We start from the raw sequence: 18343 nt of genomic DNA, 5'->3' as shown, positions 1-18343 counted from the left end.
TTTTTCTGAGGACCAGTGGTTAGACAAAGGAAGGTGGTTCCCTAGACCTATTTTAAAGGGTGTATCTTCACTGGATCTTTGACACTGGTTTTTGGAGTGGTAATGGACCTTACATAGGGAGTGGCTGTCTCCTGGAAGGCCTGTCCACACAGATGGGGGTGTGGTGGTGGTGAGTGATGCCTCCTTGGCAACTGGGCCTAGGGTGGGGCTCTTCATGGCTAAGGCAGGGACCTGGAAGAAGAGAGGGCACCCAGAGACCCCCTGGGCACCTTCCAACACTTTCCATTTCCCATTAAAGACATGACATTAGAATAGAGAAAACCAAATTTCTTTCTTCTAATCAAACCTCTAGCTCACTTAAATGACCAATTTTTTCTAAGTCTAGATATGAACATTTCCATTATGAGAAACTCTCCAGGACCTTCATTCATTGTGGTTTGTTGTAGTGGGATCTTGTGATACATGGTTAGAAATAATATTCCTGTTCAGCTTGAGATGAAACACGGATGATGCCTGGATTCTGAAGGTGTCCTCAAGCCCAGTGCCACATGGCCATTCTCAGCCCTAGTCTTGCTTCCCCTCCCAGTTTAGATCTGTGCCTTTGGCTGGATTTGGATAGTTTGGGAGAGCAGGGAGAGGAACAAAGAGATGACAGAAGAGGCTCCAGCCATCTGTTTGGAGTTAATGCCAGGAGTTCTCTTACCTTTCTGAGAAAACCACTGGGGAAATAATTACCACATGGACAGAAAAATCTCTATTAGTCTTTGGGTAGAAAAACGCAAACAGGAATTTTCCAGCGTCCCCCGTCTGACTTTTGTGTCCTCAAAAACATGTCAATTGATATCATTTTGGAGGGGTATTTACTCCTTGGTCTCAAGGAAACTTTTTTTTTAATTCTTATTTTTTTATTGAAGTGTAGTCAATTTACAGTGTTAGTTTCAGGTGTACAGCAAAGCAATTCAGTTATACACATACATACATATCTATATTTTTTCAGATTCTTTTCCATTATATCTCATTAAAACCTATACCTATACCTGTACCTGAACCTCTCCAGACTTCATGTCAGCAAAGTTCTTTTCTTGCAATGTTTCCTATTAGATATCACTGTGACCTGTAACTGATTTGAATCAAGACTGAATTAGTCTTTTATTTTGTAAAAATTTTCATGCCACACCTGTTACTGAAGAGTCTTCAAAATCACAATTTTCAGTGGCCACATTATATTCCACATGTTCTCAAATGCCTTGCTTTCATTGAATCCATCTCGTTTTACAATCATACACTGAATGATGTGGCTGTGTGTTTCACATCTGCCTCTTCATTTGATTGTTAAGTTCCCTAAGGGCAGGGTCATGTCGATTCTGGCTCAGGGTTGAATCACCAGCAGCAGCATACACAGTAGATGCATTGCTCCTAATATATATATTATATGTAATACATACATGTTATTATAAACATATATAAGTTCAACTTACATTGCATAATATAGTTTTGTCATCTCCTATTTAATAATCATCCACTGGTGAACATTTTGGTTGTTTCCAGTACTCTGCTTATGTAAATCTTTTATGCACATTTCCAATTATTTCCTTAAACTAAATTCTTAAATTGGAGTGATACATTAAGAGGTGTTGGTACTTTCAAGTTTCCTGAACTTTTTTTTTTTAATGGAAGTACTGGGGCTTGAACCCAGGACCTTGTACATGCCCAGCATGCACTCTACCACTGAGCTGTACCCTCCCCCCAAGTTTCTTGAACTTCTAGGAAAGAAGTACCAATTTATACTCCCAGCAATAATATATAAGAGTCCAGTTTGTTAGGAAAACATATTTCATTCTTCTCAGTTTCTTTTCATTCTATTTATCTTTTGGTGTAATATATTCATACGATGCAAAATGTGAAAGTACTCCTCCCTGCCCTGGCACACTTAGGGCTGCCTGGTGTTCGTGTCATCTTGGTCTTCACTTCCTACTCCTCCTAGACAATACAGAGGCTTTTTTTTCTCACCCCCAAAGGCTTCTTTCTTTGGGGAACAAAAGGCTAATGGTGCACTTCAGACCTAACGGTAGTTATGTTCTTCTAACAGTATTTTTCAGATAATATGGTTTTAACTATACTTGTAAAACATTTTTGAGACTTGTTTTGTATATTTTCTTAGTAATACACATATTCATAAATTTTAGGATGTAAGAGTCGACATGTTTTAAATTATTAATTCTGTTGTTCTAAGTTTTTTTTTTTAAATTGAATATAGTTGACATACAATGTTGTGTTAGTTTCAGGTATACAGCAAAGTGATTCAGTTATACATATATATTCTTTTTCATAGTCTTTTCCATTATGGTTTATTACAAGATATTGAATATAATTCCTTGTGCTATACAGTAGGACCTTGTTGTTTATCTATTTTATATATATAGTAGTTTGTATCTGGTAACCCCAAACTCCTACTATATCCCTCCCCACCCATTTCCCCTTTGGTAACCGTAAGTTTGTTCTTTATGTCCGTTTCTGTTTTGCAAATAAGTTCATTTGTATTATATTTTAGATTTCACATGTAAGTGATATCATAAGATATTTTTCTTTGACGTACTTCACTTAGTATGATAATCTCTAGGTCCATCCATGTTGCTGCAAATGGCATTATTTCATTCTTTTCTATTGGTGAGTAGTATTCTGAATGGCACATTTTAAAAGTTATTTTCTAACAGATGGTTGCTGATGATAGAAATGCAAAAGATTTTACACATTAATACTATTCTATGTTGATTTTGTAATGCAGCAGCCTTGCTAAACTCACTTATCAATTCTATCTGAATTTTCTTTTGGGGTTGCTACACATGCAAAATTTCCTCTGTGATACTCACATACTTGTTTCTTCCCAATTTTTATATATTTGCTGTTGTTTATGGACTGTCTAAAACTTCCATTATTGTATTGACTAGGATTATTGACAGCAGGTATTCTTGCCTTGTTCCTCATCTTAAGAGAAATGGTTTCAACACTTCACCATTATTGTGCTGTGTGCTGTTAGATTTTTGAAGATGTCCTTTATCATGTTACGGTTTTTTTCTTTAATATCAATGGATGTTGAATAGTTTGAGTCACTTGCATCAATTAAGATGAATAAACTTTTTCTTCTTTAATGCCCGTATTTCTCCTAGTCTAACATTTGTTTAACTTTGATAAATGTCTTTTGCTATACATTTCTTCTTGGGTTTCTTCTCTCAGTTCTCCCTACCCATCCATTAAACGTTGGTCCTCGCCCGTTTCCTCCCTCATTCCTCACTCTTTAAGCTCTTGCTTCTTGTAGGTTTCCTAGGACTCCGAAGGCTGGGGGATGATGACTGGGTTTTCAGTCTGCTCCCCTCCCCAAGCACGTCTGAATCCAAATTAAATAATAGAAGATGGGTGGCTTGAGTTCCAGTTCGGCCAATCTCCAATTATGCACCAGGCCAAATCCCTTAGTTCCCTGCCTTTCCGTCTCATAAATCAGATCCCTGTCCTGTCTAGTCCCAGGATTGGTTGGAAACTCAGCTGAGTAAATGTAGTAGAACCACTCTGCAAATTATTCATAGGTAAGGAGTTACTGTTTTTGTTACTAAGATTATTAGTAGTATGAGATAACCGATATAGCTTGGATTTTGAAAGCTAATGGAATCTAGATCCATTCCCAAACAGCAGTGTGACCTTGAACTTGTTACTTAATCTTTCTAAACTTGTCTCCTTCACGGGGCTTGCAGATAAGAAACACAAAGCATTTGACACACAGTAAGAGCTCAGTGAACTTAGCGATTATTAAAAGAGATCATGCACGTGCAATTAGCTTGAAAAGCATAAACTACTTCATAAACGGAAGTAGTAAACCCTGCACAGGTTCTAGGCACCGAGGGACCCCAAGCCAGTTCTCCAGCACCAAGAACTGCGCCCAGGACATAGGAGGCAGGGTGAGGCGGATGACTGCAGAGAAAAATCCTCTTCCTCTGGGCCTCGAATCCCCATTGTCGGGCTTCCATGGAGCGCCAAGCTGTATTAAAGGTCCCTAAGTTTGGTGAGAAGTGCCAAAGTGACCGGTGAATGGGCAGACTCGGCCACTCATATCAGCGCGGAGGATCCAATTCCACTTCCGGGATCGGTTTTAAGTCGCAGGGATGCCGTGCGCTACAGCCTCAATCACAACGATCCAGTTCTGACTAGCTAACGAGTGCGCTTCCTACTGTCGTCGCTACGGGGCGCTCGCCCCACCCCGCGCCTTGCTCGGGTCCTTGTTTGCGCACGCGTGATTCCTTTTTTTCAGCGTCCCCGCCCCTACACCAGTTATGTTCCGGCGGCGTGCTCCAGGCAATTTCTGACGCACGGAGCGGCGGCCGGGAGCCGAGCGGAAGTCCAGTGCGACTGCTGCTAAAAGACGGGTTGGGTAAGACAAGGAAAAGTGGAGCCGGAAGTGTGACTAAACCGCCTGCCTCTCCTGCGCCGGGGAAGCAGGAAAGAGAAAGAGCTGGCTGGGAGGGGTGTGGCCTAGGGAGGCGGAGGGCGCTGCGATTGGCCCTCGGCTGTGGTGACGGCGACGATTGGCCCCTGCGTGCGGAGCGAGGTGAGAAGGGTAGCGGCCGTTAAAATTCAAAAGTGGCGGGTGTGGCGCGGAGCTGGCAGCGCCGAAGGCCCGAGCGCGCGTGCTCTGTGTCGCGAGCTGGCGAGAGAACGCAGGTCCCGGGAGCCTTGGCCCCCTGTCCTCTTCCATTGCGCTTCCCCGGCGTGTGTGGCACGGAGCTGGACATGGAGCCGCAGGTGAGTAGGGGCCGGCGCGGGGACGACAGCTGGCCGCTGCCGATGCAGACGTGCTGATGAGCTCCCGAATCCCGGAGGGTCAAGATCCAAGCACCCTCACAAGGTTGACGAGGATGAGGAATGGAGAGTGGAGAAGGCAGGGAGCAGTCCCAGGAGGTCAGAGGGCAAGTCTACCTGCCTTCCCTCAGCATCCTAGAGTCCCCTGCGCCCTTGCTCGCTTTCGTGTTTCCAGGATTTTCCATTTCGAATTCTCAGGCTTGTCTGGACACATTCCCATCTGTCCATTCCTACGTATTATTGCAGTGTGTTATTGAGAAGGGTGAGGTCTGAGATGACCTGTACCTCTGGGGAAATGGTGCTGAGGCCGTGACCCTGCTGACGTCCTTTTGTGTCACCTCTTTACTGCCGCTTTGAGGTGTAGGAAGGGGAGAGAGAGAGTGATGTGTCCTGAAGTACTCCTCATTCTCTCTCCTTCCCCAGGTTTTGTAGAGATCTCTGCTCAGTGGAACTAGATAACTTAGTTTCTTCTCTTATCAGCGCCCTTCTGCACCGCACAACCACCTGCAGCCTCCCCTCTCCCGTGGAGAGAGCTGTGTTTGTGACAGTGAGAGTGGATTGACTTCTGGTGTCAGAAAAGGGCTCCTCCACGAATCCTGTTTACTAGTATTTCCTATTCAGATTTATCCAAAGTCAAGTTTCAACTTGAAGAGATACTTTGTATCCTGCCAGCCAGAGGGCGGAGCAGTGTGATGTGACAGTGAAAAATAATAGAAGCCTTCTCATATCTATTCATCATCAACTATTTACTGGGCACTATGACTATGTGCTTGAGGCGCAGCAGTGAACAGGCAGAGATCTCTGTCATGGAGCTGCCATTCTATTGGAAGGCAGACATATGTGATAAGTAAATTATATGATACTGTTACGAAGGTGATAAGTGCTATGGAGAAAAGGCAAAAATTGAGCAGATTAAGAGGGGGAGGGGAGGCCAACTGGCAGGTTGGTTAGACGGTTAAGTAGGGTGGTTTTAGTAAGCTCCATTAAGAATGGAGTGAGGTGGAAATGGAATGGAGTGGGAAGTTGTGGGAAGGGAAGTCAGGTAACCGAGATGGGAGGTTGTTGATCCCATTGCTTCTTGCAGGTGCCATTGTGAGGACTTTGACTTTTACTCCCAGTAAGATGAGGAATCATTGGATGGTTTCAAGCAAAGAGAGACAAGATCTGTCTTAACATTTTAAGAAGACCACTCTAGCAGCTACTCTAGACTATAAGGGAGCAAGGATAGAAACAAGGAGGCCCGTTAGGAATGGGGCAGTTTTTCTCAACTTTCACATTATTGACATTGTATTGTTGGGGGCTGTCCTGTACATTGTGTGATGTTTAGCAGCACTCCTGGCTTTTACCCACTAGATGCCAGTAACAACCCATACCTAATCATGAACATCAAAATGTCTCCAGAGTAAAGTCACCCCTAGTTGAGAACCAGTGGAGTATGGTAATCTAGGTGAGAGATGAAGGTGACTTGGATCATGGTAGTAGCAGTGGAAGTAGTAACTGGTGGTCAGATTCTGGATAGATTTGGAAGATAGAGTCGGCCACGTTTGCTGATGTTAGGTGTCATATGTAAGGGAATGAGAGGACTTTGAGTGTTTAGCTTGAGCTACTGAAAGATGGAATTATATCAACTGAGATGGAGAAAGCTGCAAGTAGAGGAAATTTGAAGGAGGGTTGGACATCAGGAGGTCAGATTGGATGTCTTAAGTTTGAAGTGCCGATTAGATTTCCAGGTGGAGACATTGGGAAGGCAGTTCCATTTGAGTTTCTGGGCAAGGTCTGGGCTGGAGATAGACATTTGGGAGTTGTCAGCATATGAGGGTATCTAAAGCCATGGGAATGGACTAAGTGTAGATAGAGAATAGAGAGACCACCGTGAAAGTTTGGAGAGATGAAGAGGATCTACCAGTGAGGTAGGAAAGCCAAGAGGGGATGGTCTCTCAGAAGCTAAATTAAGAGAGTATATTAAGGAAGAGGAGTGAACAGTTTTATCAAATGCTGCTGAGGGGTCAAGAAACACAAAGATGAAGAACTGATTTAGCAACACAGGGTTACTCGTGACCTCGAGAGCAGTTTCGGTGGAATGGTGGGAGTGAAAGCCTGATTGGGACAGGTTTAGGAGAGAAAAACGCTTTTAGGTTGGAAGCAATAATAGCACGTGTTGTATGGTGATTGGAATGATCCAGGAGAAAATCAAAGTGATGGTGTAGAGGAGAGAAGAAAGGATTGCTGGAACTCTGTTCCTGAGTAGGTGAGAGGTGTGATGCGCATGTGGAGGGGTTGCCTTAGCAACAGGGCAACCATCCCTAATCCTGGGAAGTGGGTATTTCCAGGAGGGGTTCAATGAAAAGCTGTTTTTATAGAAGGTTAAGTGCTTATGCTTATTGTGGAAAGTTGGGAGCCATCATGTCTAGCTTTATAGAGGGGAGAAAAATAAATACTGCACTCTGTGGAGTTGTCCTGAATTAACAAACCTTTGAACACATTTTCTGAACCCACACAAATCCCAGGGAGATACGTCTTTAGTAGACCCACTATGATAGTGTAGAGAGAACGAAGGGCACAGGTTATTTTAAAATTCAGTGGGTTTTTTTCCCCTCTGTTTTATTTACTTGGGGGGGAGGTTAGATTTGTTTGTTTGTTTATTTTAATGAAAGTATTGAGGATTGAACCCAGGACCTCGTGCACGCTAAGCATGAGCTCTACCACTAAGCTAAACCTTCCCCCCCAAAATTCAGTGTTTGAAATCCTTAAAGAAAAATTGGGGTTTCATACTACATTTGATTTAACTGAATTAAAATAAGCATTCTTTGTACATATTTCTGCAGGTGGCAGGAAAAAGAATGCCACCTCCTTTTTTTTTTTTTTTCCTTTTTATTTGTATAGGAGCCAATGGTTTGGATGTATCAAAGTTCAAGTATTTCCCTGCTGGTAGACATCTAATTTCATTTCTTTAAAACTGTATTAAGTCCTGCTGTGTAGCTGACATTGTACCAGGCACTCTGGTTATATATAGTTGTGAACAAAACAGATATGTTCTTGTGATGCTAATAGTCTAACGTAAGGAAAAGCAATAAAACAACAAAATTTAAAAAACCAAGATATCACAATGTTTCAGAGTTTTCTCTATAGTGATGCTCTGTGAACGTCCTTGAATATATCTCTTTGTATCACAGGTAGCTCAGCCTCACTTTCCCAAAGTTGAATTTAGTATTTCTTAAAAACTAGCCCTTCAGGTACTCTCAGATCTTTCCAGATTATTTCTTACAACTGCCTGTGAATCTGCAATGATTTTAAAATGAAAAGTTTAATTAAAAAACAAAAGACAACAAACCCAGCTTTTCTGCCTGTGATCTTGGCTAATGGCACCATGGCAGGCACCTTGGAGTCAGCCTGGACTCCTCCATCTCCCTCACTGCCTGCGCTCTACCTCCTTCCCCTAATCCAGCTCCCTGTTAGGTCAGTACTTGGTTTCAGTAATCCAGCCCCTCTGCTGCCTGCCCACTGCCCGGAATTCTCTTTGATGGATTTCTGCTTAGCCTTCAAACTCATAGAACATACCCTCCCAGCTGAATTCCATGAGAATTAAACTCTAATATCCTAAGGCATCCTTTATATCTAGTGAATTAACTTCTCTCTTAGGCACCTAGAATAGTAAGATCTGTTTATATCCTTGGGAGAACTGAGAAAACAGATCATTTTCTGTAGAGCTTAATGCTTTTGTACCCCCAGCTTGGAAAGGCTGCCCTAGTAAGTAAGCTCTGAGAAGGCAGGGACTTTACATTTATTACTCTTGCCTCAGGGCCTAGAACAGCGTCTGGTCCAGAACAGTCATTCAACAAACCTAGTGCAATGAATCCTTGTTGAATGAATGAATGGATGGATGAAGGAAGGAAGGATGCCATCCCACTGCCTGTGATAACCCTCATCTTTTATTTCCATTCAATCTTGCATTGCTAACAGTTCATTTTTTCAGTTCAAATCTAGTCATACTATTCTCCTGACTGAAAAAACATCAGGGTCCCTCTTGCCACCAATAAATCCCAGACTCTCTATCTCGGCATACTGACTGCCGCAGTCTTTTCCCTTCTGCCTGTGTTTTCATCTGTGTACATCCCTGTGTTCATTTGAACAGAATAATTTGTCGTTCCTCGCATGCACCCCTCCTTGCTTTCTGCCTAAGCCCATTAAGCCAACCTTTCAGAATTGTGCCTTGACAGTCTCCCTGTCCAAACTGGATGCCCACCCCCTCCTTTGGGATCCTTTTATGATAGCACTCAGTAAAGATTTAATTATCTCTTTAAATGCTTCTCTTCCTCTGCTGTCCCATGAGCATCCTGAGGGCAGGGACAACATCTGTTACTCCAGAATCCAGATCATTTTCTGGCATATCACAGGCACTTTGTAAATATTGAATGAATGAAGTAAACTGAATGGCAGAGTGAGACTGGCCTTGGCATTAAGTGTTACTTATAGTGAAAACTGGCAAGTTGATTCCACACATGGAGCTTTCCTAATGGTGGAATAGGAATACGGTGACCACTTACCCTGGTTTGCATAGGCGTGAACTGGTTTTAGGACAAATACTTGTGTCCCAAGAAACCCCCAGTTTGTGGCAAACCAGAATGGTTGGTTACCCCAGGTAGGACTCACCATAGGGTGGACATAGTCCCCAGGCACCGAACTGGGCTGCTTAGAGGAGCGGATCTTTCTTTCCCTCTGCCCCCACCTCATACCTATACTTAGGTGCTCTTGAAACTGGTCATGGCTACTACCTTCTAATCTTCTCCAGGCAAGTCAGCTTATATACAGCTCATTATTATTATTCACAGTAGGCTCTCTCGTATATTTTTCACATGCCTGATCAGAAACTGTACCTAGCTCTCCACATATGCAGGGCTAAAGCCTAAACTACCTCCTAGCTTGGCATCAGTGCCCTGCAAGGCAGTGTGGTCTAGAGGTTAAAAACACGGCCTCCAGTGGGAGGGATAAATTAGGAGTTTGGGATTAACAGATACATACTACTTTATATAAAGTAGATAACCAACAAAGTCTTACTGTGTAGCACAGGGAACTATATTCAGTATCTTGTAATAACCTATAATAATGGAAAAAAATCTGAAAAAAGAATCTGATAATATAATATATAGAGAGAGAAAGAACTGAATCACTTTCTGTACACCGTAAACTAACACAACATTGTAAATCAACTAGACTTCAATGAAAAAACAAACAAATACATAAACAAACACGGCCTCCAGAATGAGACTGTCTAGATTCTAACCCTGACTCTGCCTTTCACTCAGCTGATGGCCTCAGAAGAGCTATTTTACCCCTCAGTGCCTTCCTTCCCTCCTCTGCAAAATGAGGCTAATAATAGCAGCTCCTCAGGGGGCTGCTGTGAGGAGTAAGTACATGGATCCATATAAAGCATTTAAAACAGTGCCTAATAAATTTTACCTGCTCCTCCCACCCAGTCTTCAGCCTTGTGTATCTTCCAACTCTCTCTGTTGGTTTCCCAGCCATCCTATGTGCAGCTTAAGATTTTGCCTTCCACAAGGAGTGTTGCTTTTTCTCTGCTTGTTTCAGTACTACCCTTAATGTTAGCTGAAGTCCTATATCTGTCTGGCTTTTCGCTTTGAGAATGCCCCCTCTTTTGTGTTCTTTCCCCCCTCTCTCCGTGGTTTTTGGCTGGCACATAATCTGTGAGCCCCAGTTGGTGGCACAAGAGGTTCTCAGCTGATGCTTGTTGGCAGCAATATTGAGAATTAGGCTGTAGGGGGTGGGGGCAGGGGGCAAAAAAGGGAGTTCTTAGAACATTTGGGTCCCAGAGTATTGTCTTCAGGGTCTCTCTCTTCCCAGCAGAGGTCCCCCTTGCTGGAAGTGAAGGGGAACATAGAGCTGAAGAGACCCCTGGTGAAGGTGGCTTCCCGGCTGCCTCTCCCAGGAAGCAGGCGTAAGAGGGGGCCTGACCAGATGGAGGATGCCTTGGAGCCTGAGAAGGTGAGCTGGCTTTGGAAATCCGCATGCGCGTAGGCGGGTATGTGTGTGTGTGCGTGTGTGTCTGTGTCTTTGTAAAACAATCAGGGAGGGTAACTATGGATTCCAACCCACCCTTGTCTTTCCCCCAGAAAAGGACACGAGGCCTGGGCACAACAACCAAAATTGCCACGTCTCGCCCCAGAGCGCCGGTCCTCACCACAGTGCCACCGACACAAGGCCAGACCGCAGGTGGGCTCCAGGGGTGGACAGAGGCCAAGAGCACAAGGCCGGTTCTCTTTAATTCACTTTTTACTTTTCTTTTCTTTCATTTTTAGCTTATTTTGAATAGGTAATACATTTCACTTGTTTAAAAATTCCAGAGGCACTAAAGGTGTTATATACAGTGAATAATCTCCCTCCTGCCCGTGTACTCGAGCCACCCAGCTTCCCTCCCCATGGGGCAACTCTGTGTCCTTCCAGGGATAGTCTACGGGTATTCCAGCAGATATGGGCATGTTCCCCAACATTTTTTACACAAATGGCAGCATCCTTTACACATGATTCTTCCCCCTCCTGCTCTTCTTACGTATCTTGGTCCAGCTTGTCTCTTGGCATGTTGGTCCTAGGAAGGATATCTTTAGAGTTGTTCCAACTCGGGAAGAGGGAAGTTATGTTATTTCTAATCTTCTGAAAAAGCAACCCCTCTGCCACTGGCCCAGCCAGAGTACATGCCACCCTGAGAATCACGACTCTGCTTTTCTTCTCTCCCATCTCCTGGCAGCTCCAAAAGTTCCCAAAAAGACAGGACCCCGATGTTCCACAGCTGTCGCCACAGGTAACGGTGCTTAAGAGCTGGGGCTGAGATGGGATCTTGTGTAATACATGTCTGTGTGGAAAGGGAGAATGATGGAAGTGGAGGGACACTGGTGCTGTAATTCTGTATGTTGCCTCCCATTTCTCTAGTGTTGAAGAATCAGAAGCCAGGCCCTGCTGTTCCTGCCCAGAAGCCTAGCAGTAAGTGACAAAATATAATCATTGGGTGAGAGTCTGGGATAGGGAAGAGGAGACGGTGAGTACCCAGAAAAATCCTTCTGGTCTCTTCCCTGTCTGGAAGGGAAGGAGATGTGGCCTTAGGTGTGGAGCCCTGAAAAGCTAGGAGGGAGGAGAGGTAGAAGGCCAGGACTTCCTGACCTTTGTCTCTTCTGCCCATCTTAGCAGCAGCTGCTCCTCCAATGGTGGGAGGGAAGAAGCCCGGCAAACGTCCAGCCTGGGACTTAAAGGGTCAGTTATGTGACCTAAACGCAGAGCTGAAGTGCTGCCGTGAGAGGACTCAGATGCTGGCCCAGGAGAACCAACAGCTGCGAGACCAGCTCAGGGAGGCCCAGCAACAGGCCACGGCCCTGGGGGCAGAGCGGAGGACGCTGGAAGAGGAGTTGGCTAGGGTCCGGACTCAGGCCGAGCAGGGCCAGCAGGAGCTGGGGAACCTGAGTGCCCGTGTCCTAGAGCTGGAAGAGCGGCTAGGCACGCAGGAGGGCCTAGTGCAGGAGCTCCAGAAAGAACAGTTGGGATTGCAGGAGGAGCGAAGAGGCCTGGCTGCCCGGCTGGAAGAGCAGGAGGTAAGGGCCAGATTTTCACCTAACGCTGACCCTTCTTTCTAGGTTACCCTGAAGTCACTTTGGGCTCAGAACCTCTGACCATGTCTCTCCAGCATTACACGGCTGTCCTCTACCCTTCTGCACCCCAGCCCGCTCCTGACTGTCGTGCTTTCTGTCCCACTTCACCCTGTCCTGGCTGTTTTCATTGCTCCCCCTGGATCTATGTCTCCTCTGTTTCTCCATCACCCTCTCTTTCTTTCTGTCTTTCCTGATTAGAAATCCTCATGCATTCTCTCTCCCTCTTCTCACCCACTTGACTCCTTGGTGAGCACCAACTAGATTGAGTTACTTGCAGTCTCTCAAATGACTCAGTTCTCCATGCAGCATTTTGCAGATGCGCTTCCTTCTTTGTGGGATATTCTTGCTCTGCTCCATCCTTCCCTTGGTGTGTCACTCCCGTACTTTCAGTTGTCAGCCTAGGTATCATATTCCTCGTGCCCCTTCTGGATATTCCCATAGCATTCCTCTTCTAGTACCATCATTCTGATTTTTTTGTGTCCTCCTTTATCAGATTGTGAAGTCCTTGGGGGCAGGGACCAGCCTGATTCCCACCCCTATCCCATCATGACTTGTTCTTATTCTTGATTGCATCTCACCCTCTGCACCTGTTCTGTTCTGGGCAGAGGAGGCTGCAGGCATCAGAGGCAGCTCTGTCGGGCAGCCAAGCGGAGGTGGCATCTCTGCAGCAGAAGACTGCAGCCCAGGAGGCCTTACTGGCTGAGCGGGACGAACGTCTCCATGGGCTAGAGATGGAGCGCCGACGGCTACACAACCAACTACAGGAGCTCAAAGGCAACATCCGTGTATTCTGCCGGGTCCGCCCTGTCCTTCCAGGGGAGTCCACCCCACCCCCTGGCTTCCTCCTGTTTCCTCCTGGGCCTGGCGGGCCATCTGATCCTCCAACGCGACTCAGCCTCTTCCGGTCTGACGAGCGGCGTGGGACCCTGAGTGGGGCGCCAGCCCCCATCACCCGCCATGACTTCTCTTTTGACCGGGTATTCCCACCAGGGAGTGGACAGGACGAAGTGTTTGAGGAGATTTCCATGCTGGTCCAGTCAGCCCTGGATGGCTACCCAGTATGCATCTTTGCCTATGGCCAGACAGGCAGTGGCAAGACCTTCACCATGGAGGGTGGGCCTGGGGGAGACACCCAGATGGAGGGGCTCATCCCTCGGGCCCTGCGGCATCTCTTCTCTGTGGCCCAGGAGCTGAGTGGCCAGGGCTGGACCTACAGCTTTGTGGCAAGTTACGTAGAGATCTACAATGAGACTGTTCGAGACCTGCTGGCCACCGGGACCCGGAAGGGCCAGGTGGGTGAGTGCGAGATTCGCCGGGCAGGGCCGGGGAGTGAGGAGCTCACTGTCACCAACGCCCGATATGTTCCTGTCTCCTGTGAGAAAGAGGTAAGCACTGAGGGGCACTAGGCCTGGAAAATGAGGAGACGTGGGCAGGGTGACACAAGATGGAGGTGGACAGAGAAGGGAGCAGGAGAGAGTTGAAGGATGAGGTGCTACGTTCAGTTTGGGCTGGTGGCCGGTGAGGTGCACCTGCCTTAATAGGACCAAGGAACCAAGGAGAGAAGTGATGCTTCTGCTGAAGCGGATGCCACTAGCCTCCTGCCTGTTGATCTCAGGTCTCACTTCCCACCACTCTCCTTACTGCTCCTCAGCCATGCTAGCCTCCTGCCTGTTCCTCAGCTCACTAGTCACACTCTCGGGTCAGGGCCTTTGCACTTGCTATCTCTTTTGCCTGAATGTTCTTCTCCTGGAATGGCTTGCTCCCTCGCTGCCTTAAGATTTTAAGGCACTGAGGCCATCTCTGGCCATCCTATCTGAAATTACAACCCTTACCCCACCCTCACACACTCTTATTTTTCTGTTTTATTTTCCTCCTTAATTCTCTTAGACATATTATGCATTTTACTTATTTATTTTGTCTTTCACTGGCTAGAAAGGAAGCTCCAAGAGGGCAGGTGCTGAGTCTTATCCATTGCATACCTGACATCGCTATGTACTGACTTCCTGCCCGCCTTTGCTTCTTGCTGCTCCCCAACCCCAGGTGGAGGCCCTGCTCCATCTGGCCCGCCAAAACCGGGCTGTAGCCCGCACAGCCCAGAACGAGCGGTCATCACGCAGTCACAGTGTGTTCCAGCTGCAGATCTCTGGGGAACACACTGGACGAGGCCTGCAGTGCGGTGCACCCCTCAGTCTTGTGGACCTGGCTGGGAGCGAGCGGCTAGACCCCGGCTTAGCCCTCGGTCCTGGGGAGCGGGAGCGCCTTCGGGAAACACAGGCCATTAACAGCAGCCTGTCCACCCTGGGGCTGGTCATCATGGCCTTGAGCAACAAGGTAGGAATGGGGTGGGGACAGATGGAACCTGGGGAGAGGTTGGGGCTGGCCATGCTGAATCCTGCCCTGTCGTAATCACCTGTCCCCCCAACCCTCTAGGAGTCCCACGTGCCTTACCGGAACAGCAAGCTTACCTACCTGTTGCAGAACTCTCTGGGTGGCAGCGCAAAGATGTGAGTGGAAGGGGTCAGGTGGGAACTACGGTTAAAGGTGGGAAAGGGGAAACAGTGGAGACCTGGTCCCAGCTCTGCCCGGTCACTGATACTGGGGCCTGGCCCCTCTCTCTCTCCACAGGCTCATGTTCGTGAACATTTCTCCCCTAGAAGAGAACGTCTCCGAGTCCCTCAACTCCCTACGCTTTGCCTCCAAGGTGCAGTCACTACCAATCCCAGCCTTGTCAGGCCTCCTGGTGGTTGTAGGCTTCTCCATCCTGACTCTCTGTCCTTCAGGCCAGGGGGGACATTCATCCAGAAAGGATTTACATTTGCCAGGCATCTGGAGCACTACCTACTTGGATCTTTTTTTTTTTTTTAACTATTGGCTTTTGGGTATTTTAAAATAAGTATTTAAAAATAGGTAGTTGAAAAGTTAAAACTATATAGAAAGCTAAACACAACAAATGAGGGGTTTTTTTTAAAATTTTTTTAAGGGGGGAGGAAATTAAGTTTATTTATTTATTTATTTATTTTTAAATCAAGATACTGGGGATTGAACCCAAGATGTTATGCATGCTAAGCATGCCTTCTACCACTGAGCTATACCCTCCCCCACCCCCAACAAATGAAGTTTTACCACAGCTCCTGATCTACCCCATTCTCCCCACCTGCCCTAGTAGAGGTAGTCATTTTTATCATTTATCATTCTGCTTATCCTTCCAGTGTTTCTTTTTGCAAATACAAGCAATATGCATGTGCTTTTCCCTCCTTATATAAGACACCTCTCTCCCTCTCTCTTTCATATATATGTTGTCCTACACCTTTTTTTTTTCCTTTTTTTTTTTTTTTTTTTTGATTAACAAGACAGCCCCAGGATTGCTTGCCACCAGCACACAGAGATCATCCCATTATTTTTACATCTGGCTGGGACTCCACTGAGTGGATGCACCAAAGTTTATCCACCAGTTCCCTCTACTGGACACTTGGATTGTTTCTACCCTTTTTCTATTACAAACAAGGCCATGTTGACCAACCCTGTACATATGTCATTTTTAATTTTTTTTTTTTTTTAGTTATATCTAACTGTCTAGGGAGAGATTCTTAAATGGGATTCCTGAATCAAAGACAGGTTTTTCAGACTACTCCAAATAGTGTGAATTCAGGCTCCAGTCCCCACAAGGGTCAACTGTGTCCATGGCCTTTAATTCTCTAGGAGACTCAAGCTCCCTCCACCAGAGTTAAGTCAGGAAGTTTCTTTACTGTCTGCCTCTGGAGGGTGATTTTTTTCTCCCATTTTTCATTATCCCTACGGTGGGTTCTGGCTTTATTCAGGGTCTCTGATCAGGCATGCCCTTCTGCTGCACCCTTGCCACCATGGAAGTTGTCAGCCACCTTAGCACCCTGCCCTGGTCTACTTTAGTCAGAATTTCCCTTGCTATCTTGTAAGTTCAATTAAATTTCAATTAAAATTCTATCAACATCATTAACACTCAACAACATGAACTTTTTCATGTCCTCTGATACCCAGTTTATGTTAAATTTCCTAGTCGCCTTAGAAATGTCTTTTATACATTAGGTTTGTTCCAATCAGGATCAAAGCAAGGGCCACTTATTCCACTTGGCTGAAATTGTCTCTTAAGTTTCTTTTAATCTATAATAACCTCACCCCCTTTTATAGTATTTATTTGTTGCAGTAGGGTCATTTGTCCTATAGCATATACCATATTCTGGATTTGGGCTGGTTGCTTCCTCTTTCCTCCACAGTTCTTGTTATCTGGTAGTTAGATTTAGACGTTTGATTTGAATTGGGTTCAAATTTCTTTGGCAAGAAAACTTAGACGGTGTGATATACTTTCTATTGCATCATATCAGGAGGCACCTTATATCTAGTTGTTCCATTAATGATGTGAAAATTGATCATCAGATTTGGGTATTGCCAGCCTGATCTATCTATTTAAAAACTATCAACTTTTTCTCCTAGTGATTTTATCAGACAATGATATCTAGATCGATTATTGGGGAATTTTACTCTGTTTGTTTGGGTGAGGAGAGGGGAAGGTAATTAGGTTTACTTATTTATTTTTAAAGGAGATACTGGGGAGTGAACCCAGGGCCTTGTGTATGCTAAGCATGTGCTCTACTACTTGAGCTATACCCTCCCCACTATTACTGGGGAGTTTTTAAATGATGGTTTTCTGGTTTTCTCAGTTGTTCTACACTTATTAGTTATGATTCTTCTATAAAGAACTTCCATTGCCATCTATTTGGTTATTCTGAAATTCAGTTCATATAGGTAAGATAGGGTAAATGCTAGATTCTTTGTCAGTTTTCAGTATTATAAATTGATATCCTGGCAACTTCCAAAGGTAAACAGTGAGGTTTTATCTGGGAGGTAACATTTTACAGATAACTGTATTTTTGGTATATAACCTGTGCAGTCATTATTCTTTCTGATACTCAAATTGCCCATCTTTGGCCAGTGGAAGCTCCAGCTTGGCTCCTGTGTCAAAGGACAGGTCCCCAGTAGTCTTTACTTCAGATCCATCTTGTACATTTCCTGCCTTAGACTTGGAATTATTAATCCTCCAAAGAGCCTTGGTTCCTAAATGAGTGTTACTTCTTTCATCTAGCTTATTAAAACCATTAGTGGTGGGAGGGCTTTGGAGTCTCTAGTTAACTGTACTGCTAGAAACGGAAGCTCTTCTTCTGCTCCATCCCTTCTCAGGCCTTTTCCCCTCTTCCAGACCTAGTGTGCCTCCTGGGCATGGGAGACCTGAGACCAGACAGAACCTGCTTTCAGAGCCCCTTTTTCAGGATTGTCTGAGGGCAGCCCTGTTATTGGGAGTTGGGAAGTGATTCTGGGAAAACTGTTTTGGTTACTCCGAAAACCTTTTAATCCTGTCTATCTAAACTCCCTGTCTGCAGGTGAACCAGTGTGTTATTGGTACTGCCCAGGCCAACAGGAAATGAAGACGGAGCTAGATCCTGTGTGTGTGTGTGTGGGCGCGAGGAAGGGGGGCTGGTGGGGGGTTCTTTATTGGGGGGTGCTGTGGTATCTGGGCCTATTAAATAAAGAAGAGTTTTTTTGGTCATTTTTTTAAATAAAGGTTTTATTAGCGGTTGCTCAGTAAGGGAAATACTTTTAATATCTGTAAAGATGGGAACTGTCGATCATCCATTCTGCCAAACATTTGTGTTTCGCGGGGCCAGAGCTTCGGCTTTCTCCCTAACTGGCCATCCCTGGAGTCGAGTTGTTCCCACTGGGTATCCACAGTACTAGTTGTTTCCCCTTTGCCACAGGCCACTCCAGCACCAGGCAGGAACTCCTTCGGTGAGTGTGGGAAGGTGGAAACCCGA

General features: G+C 45.5%; 1 protein-coding gene across 3 annotated transcripts; it reads left to right on the top strand.

Moving 5' to 3' along the window:
- The first annotated feature begins 4346 nt into the window (after positions 1–4346).
- KIFC1 (kinesin family member C1) lies at positions 4347–18082 on the top strand. 3 transcript variants are annotated; one of them, XM_015237543.3, is made up of 11 exons: positions 4347–4597; positions 10711–10848; positions 10977–11076; positions 11609–11662; positions 11791–11841; positions 12043–12443; positions 13106–13885; positions 14541–14831; positions 14931–15004; positions 15126–15201; positions 17912–18082. In XM_015237543.3, the coding sequence occupies exons 2-11, from the start codon at positions 10822–10824 to the stop codon at positions 17954–17956; spliced, it is 1899 nt and encodes a 632-aa protein (XP_015093029.1). In that variant the 5' UTR covers positions 4347–4597; positions 10711–10821; the 3' UTR covers positions 17957–18082. The 3 variants fall into 3 exon arrangements, with proteins under 3 accessions (XP_015093029.1, XP_015093028.1, XP_006202180.1); XM_015237542.3 differs by lacking the exon at positions 4347–4597 and adding an exon at positions 4604–4791 and having other exon boundaries at positions 12046–12443; XM_006202118.3 differs by lacking the exon at positions 4347–4597 and adding an exon at positions 4604–4791.
- Positions 18083–18343: the final 261 nt, after the last annotated feature.

This window comes from Vicugna pacos, chromosome 20 (genome assembly GCF_048564905.1).
Source record: "Vicugna pacos chromosome 20, VicPac4, whole genome shotgun sequence".
In the NCBI taxonomy this organism is placed as follows: domain Eukaryota; kingdom Metazoa; phylum Chordata; class Mammalia; order Artiodactyla; family Camelidae; genus Vicugna; species Vicugna pacos.
This window is presented reverse-complemented; position numbering and strand designations above follow the sequence as displayed.

Bases quoted from the DNA above. Each gene is read 5' to 3' on its own strand.
- KIFC1 (XM_006202118.3), top strand. The intron at 10,849-10,976 runs GTGAGCTGGCTT...TCTTTCCCCCAG, and splicing joins ATGCCTTGGAGCCTGAGAAG to AAAAGGACACGAGGCCTGGG. The intron at 11,663-11,790 runs GTAACGGTGCTT...CCATTTCTCTAG, and splicing joins TTCCACAGCTGTCGCCACAG to TGTTGAAGAATCAGAAGCCA.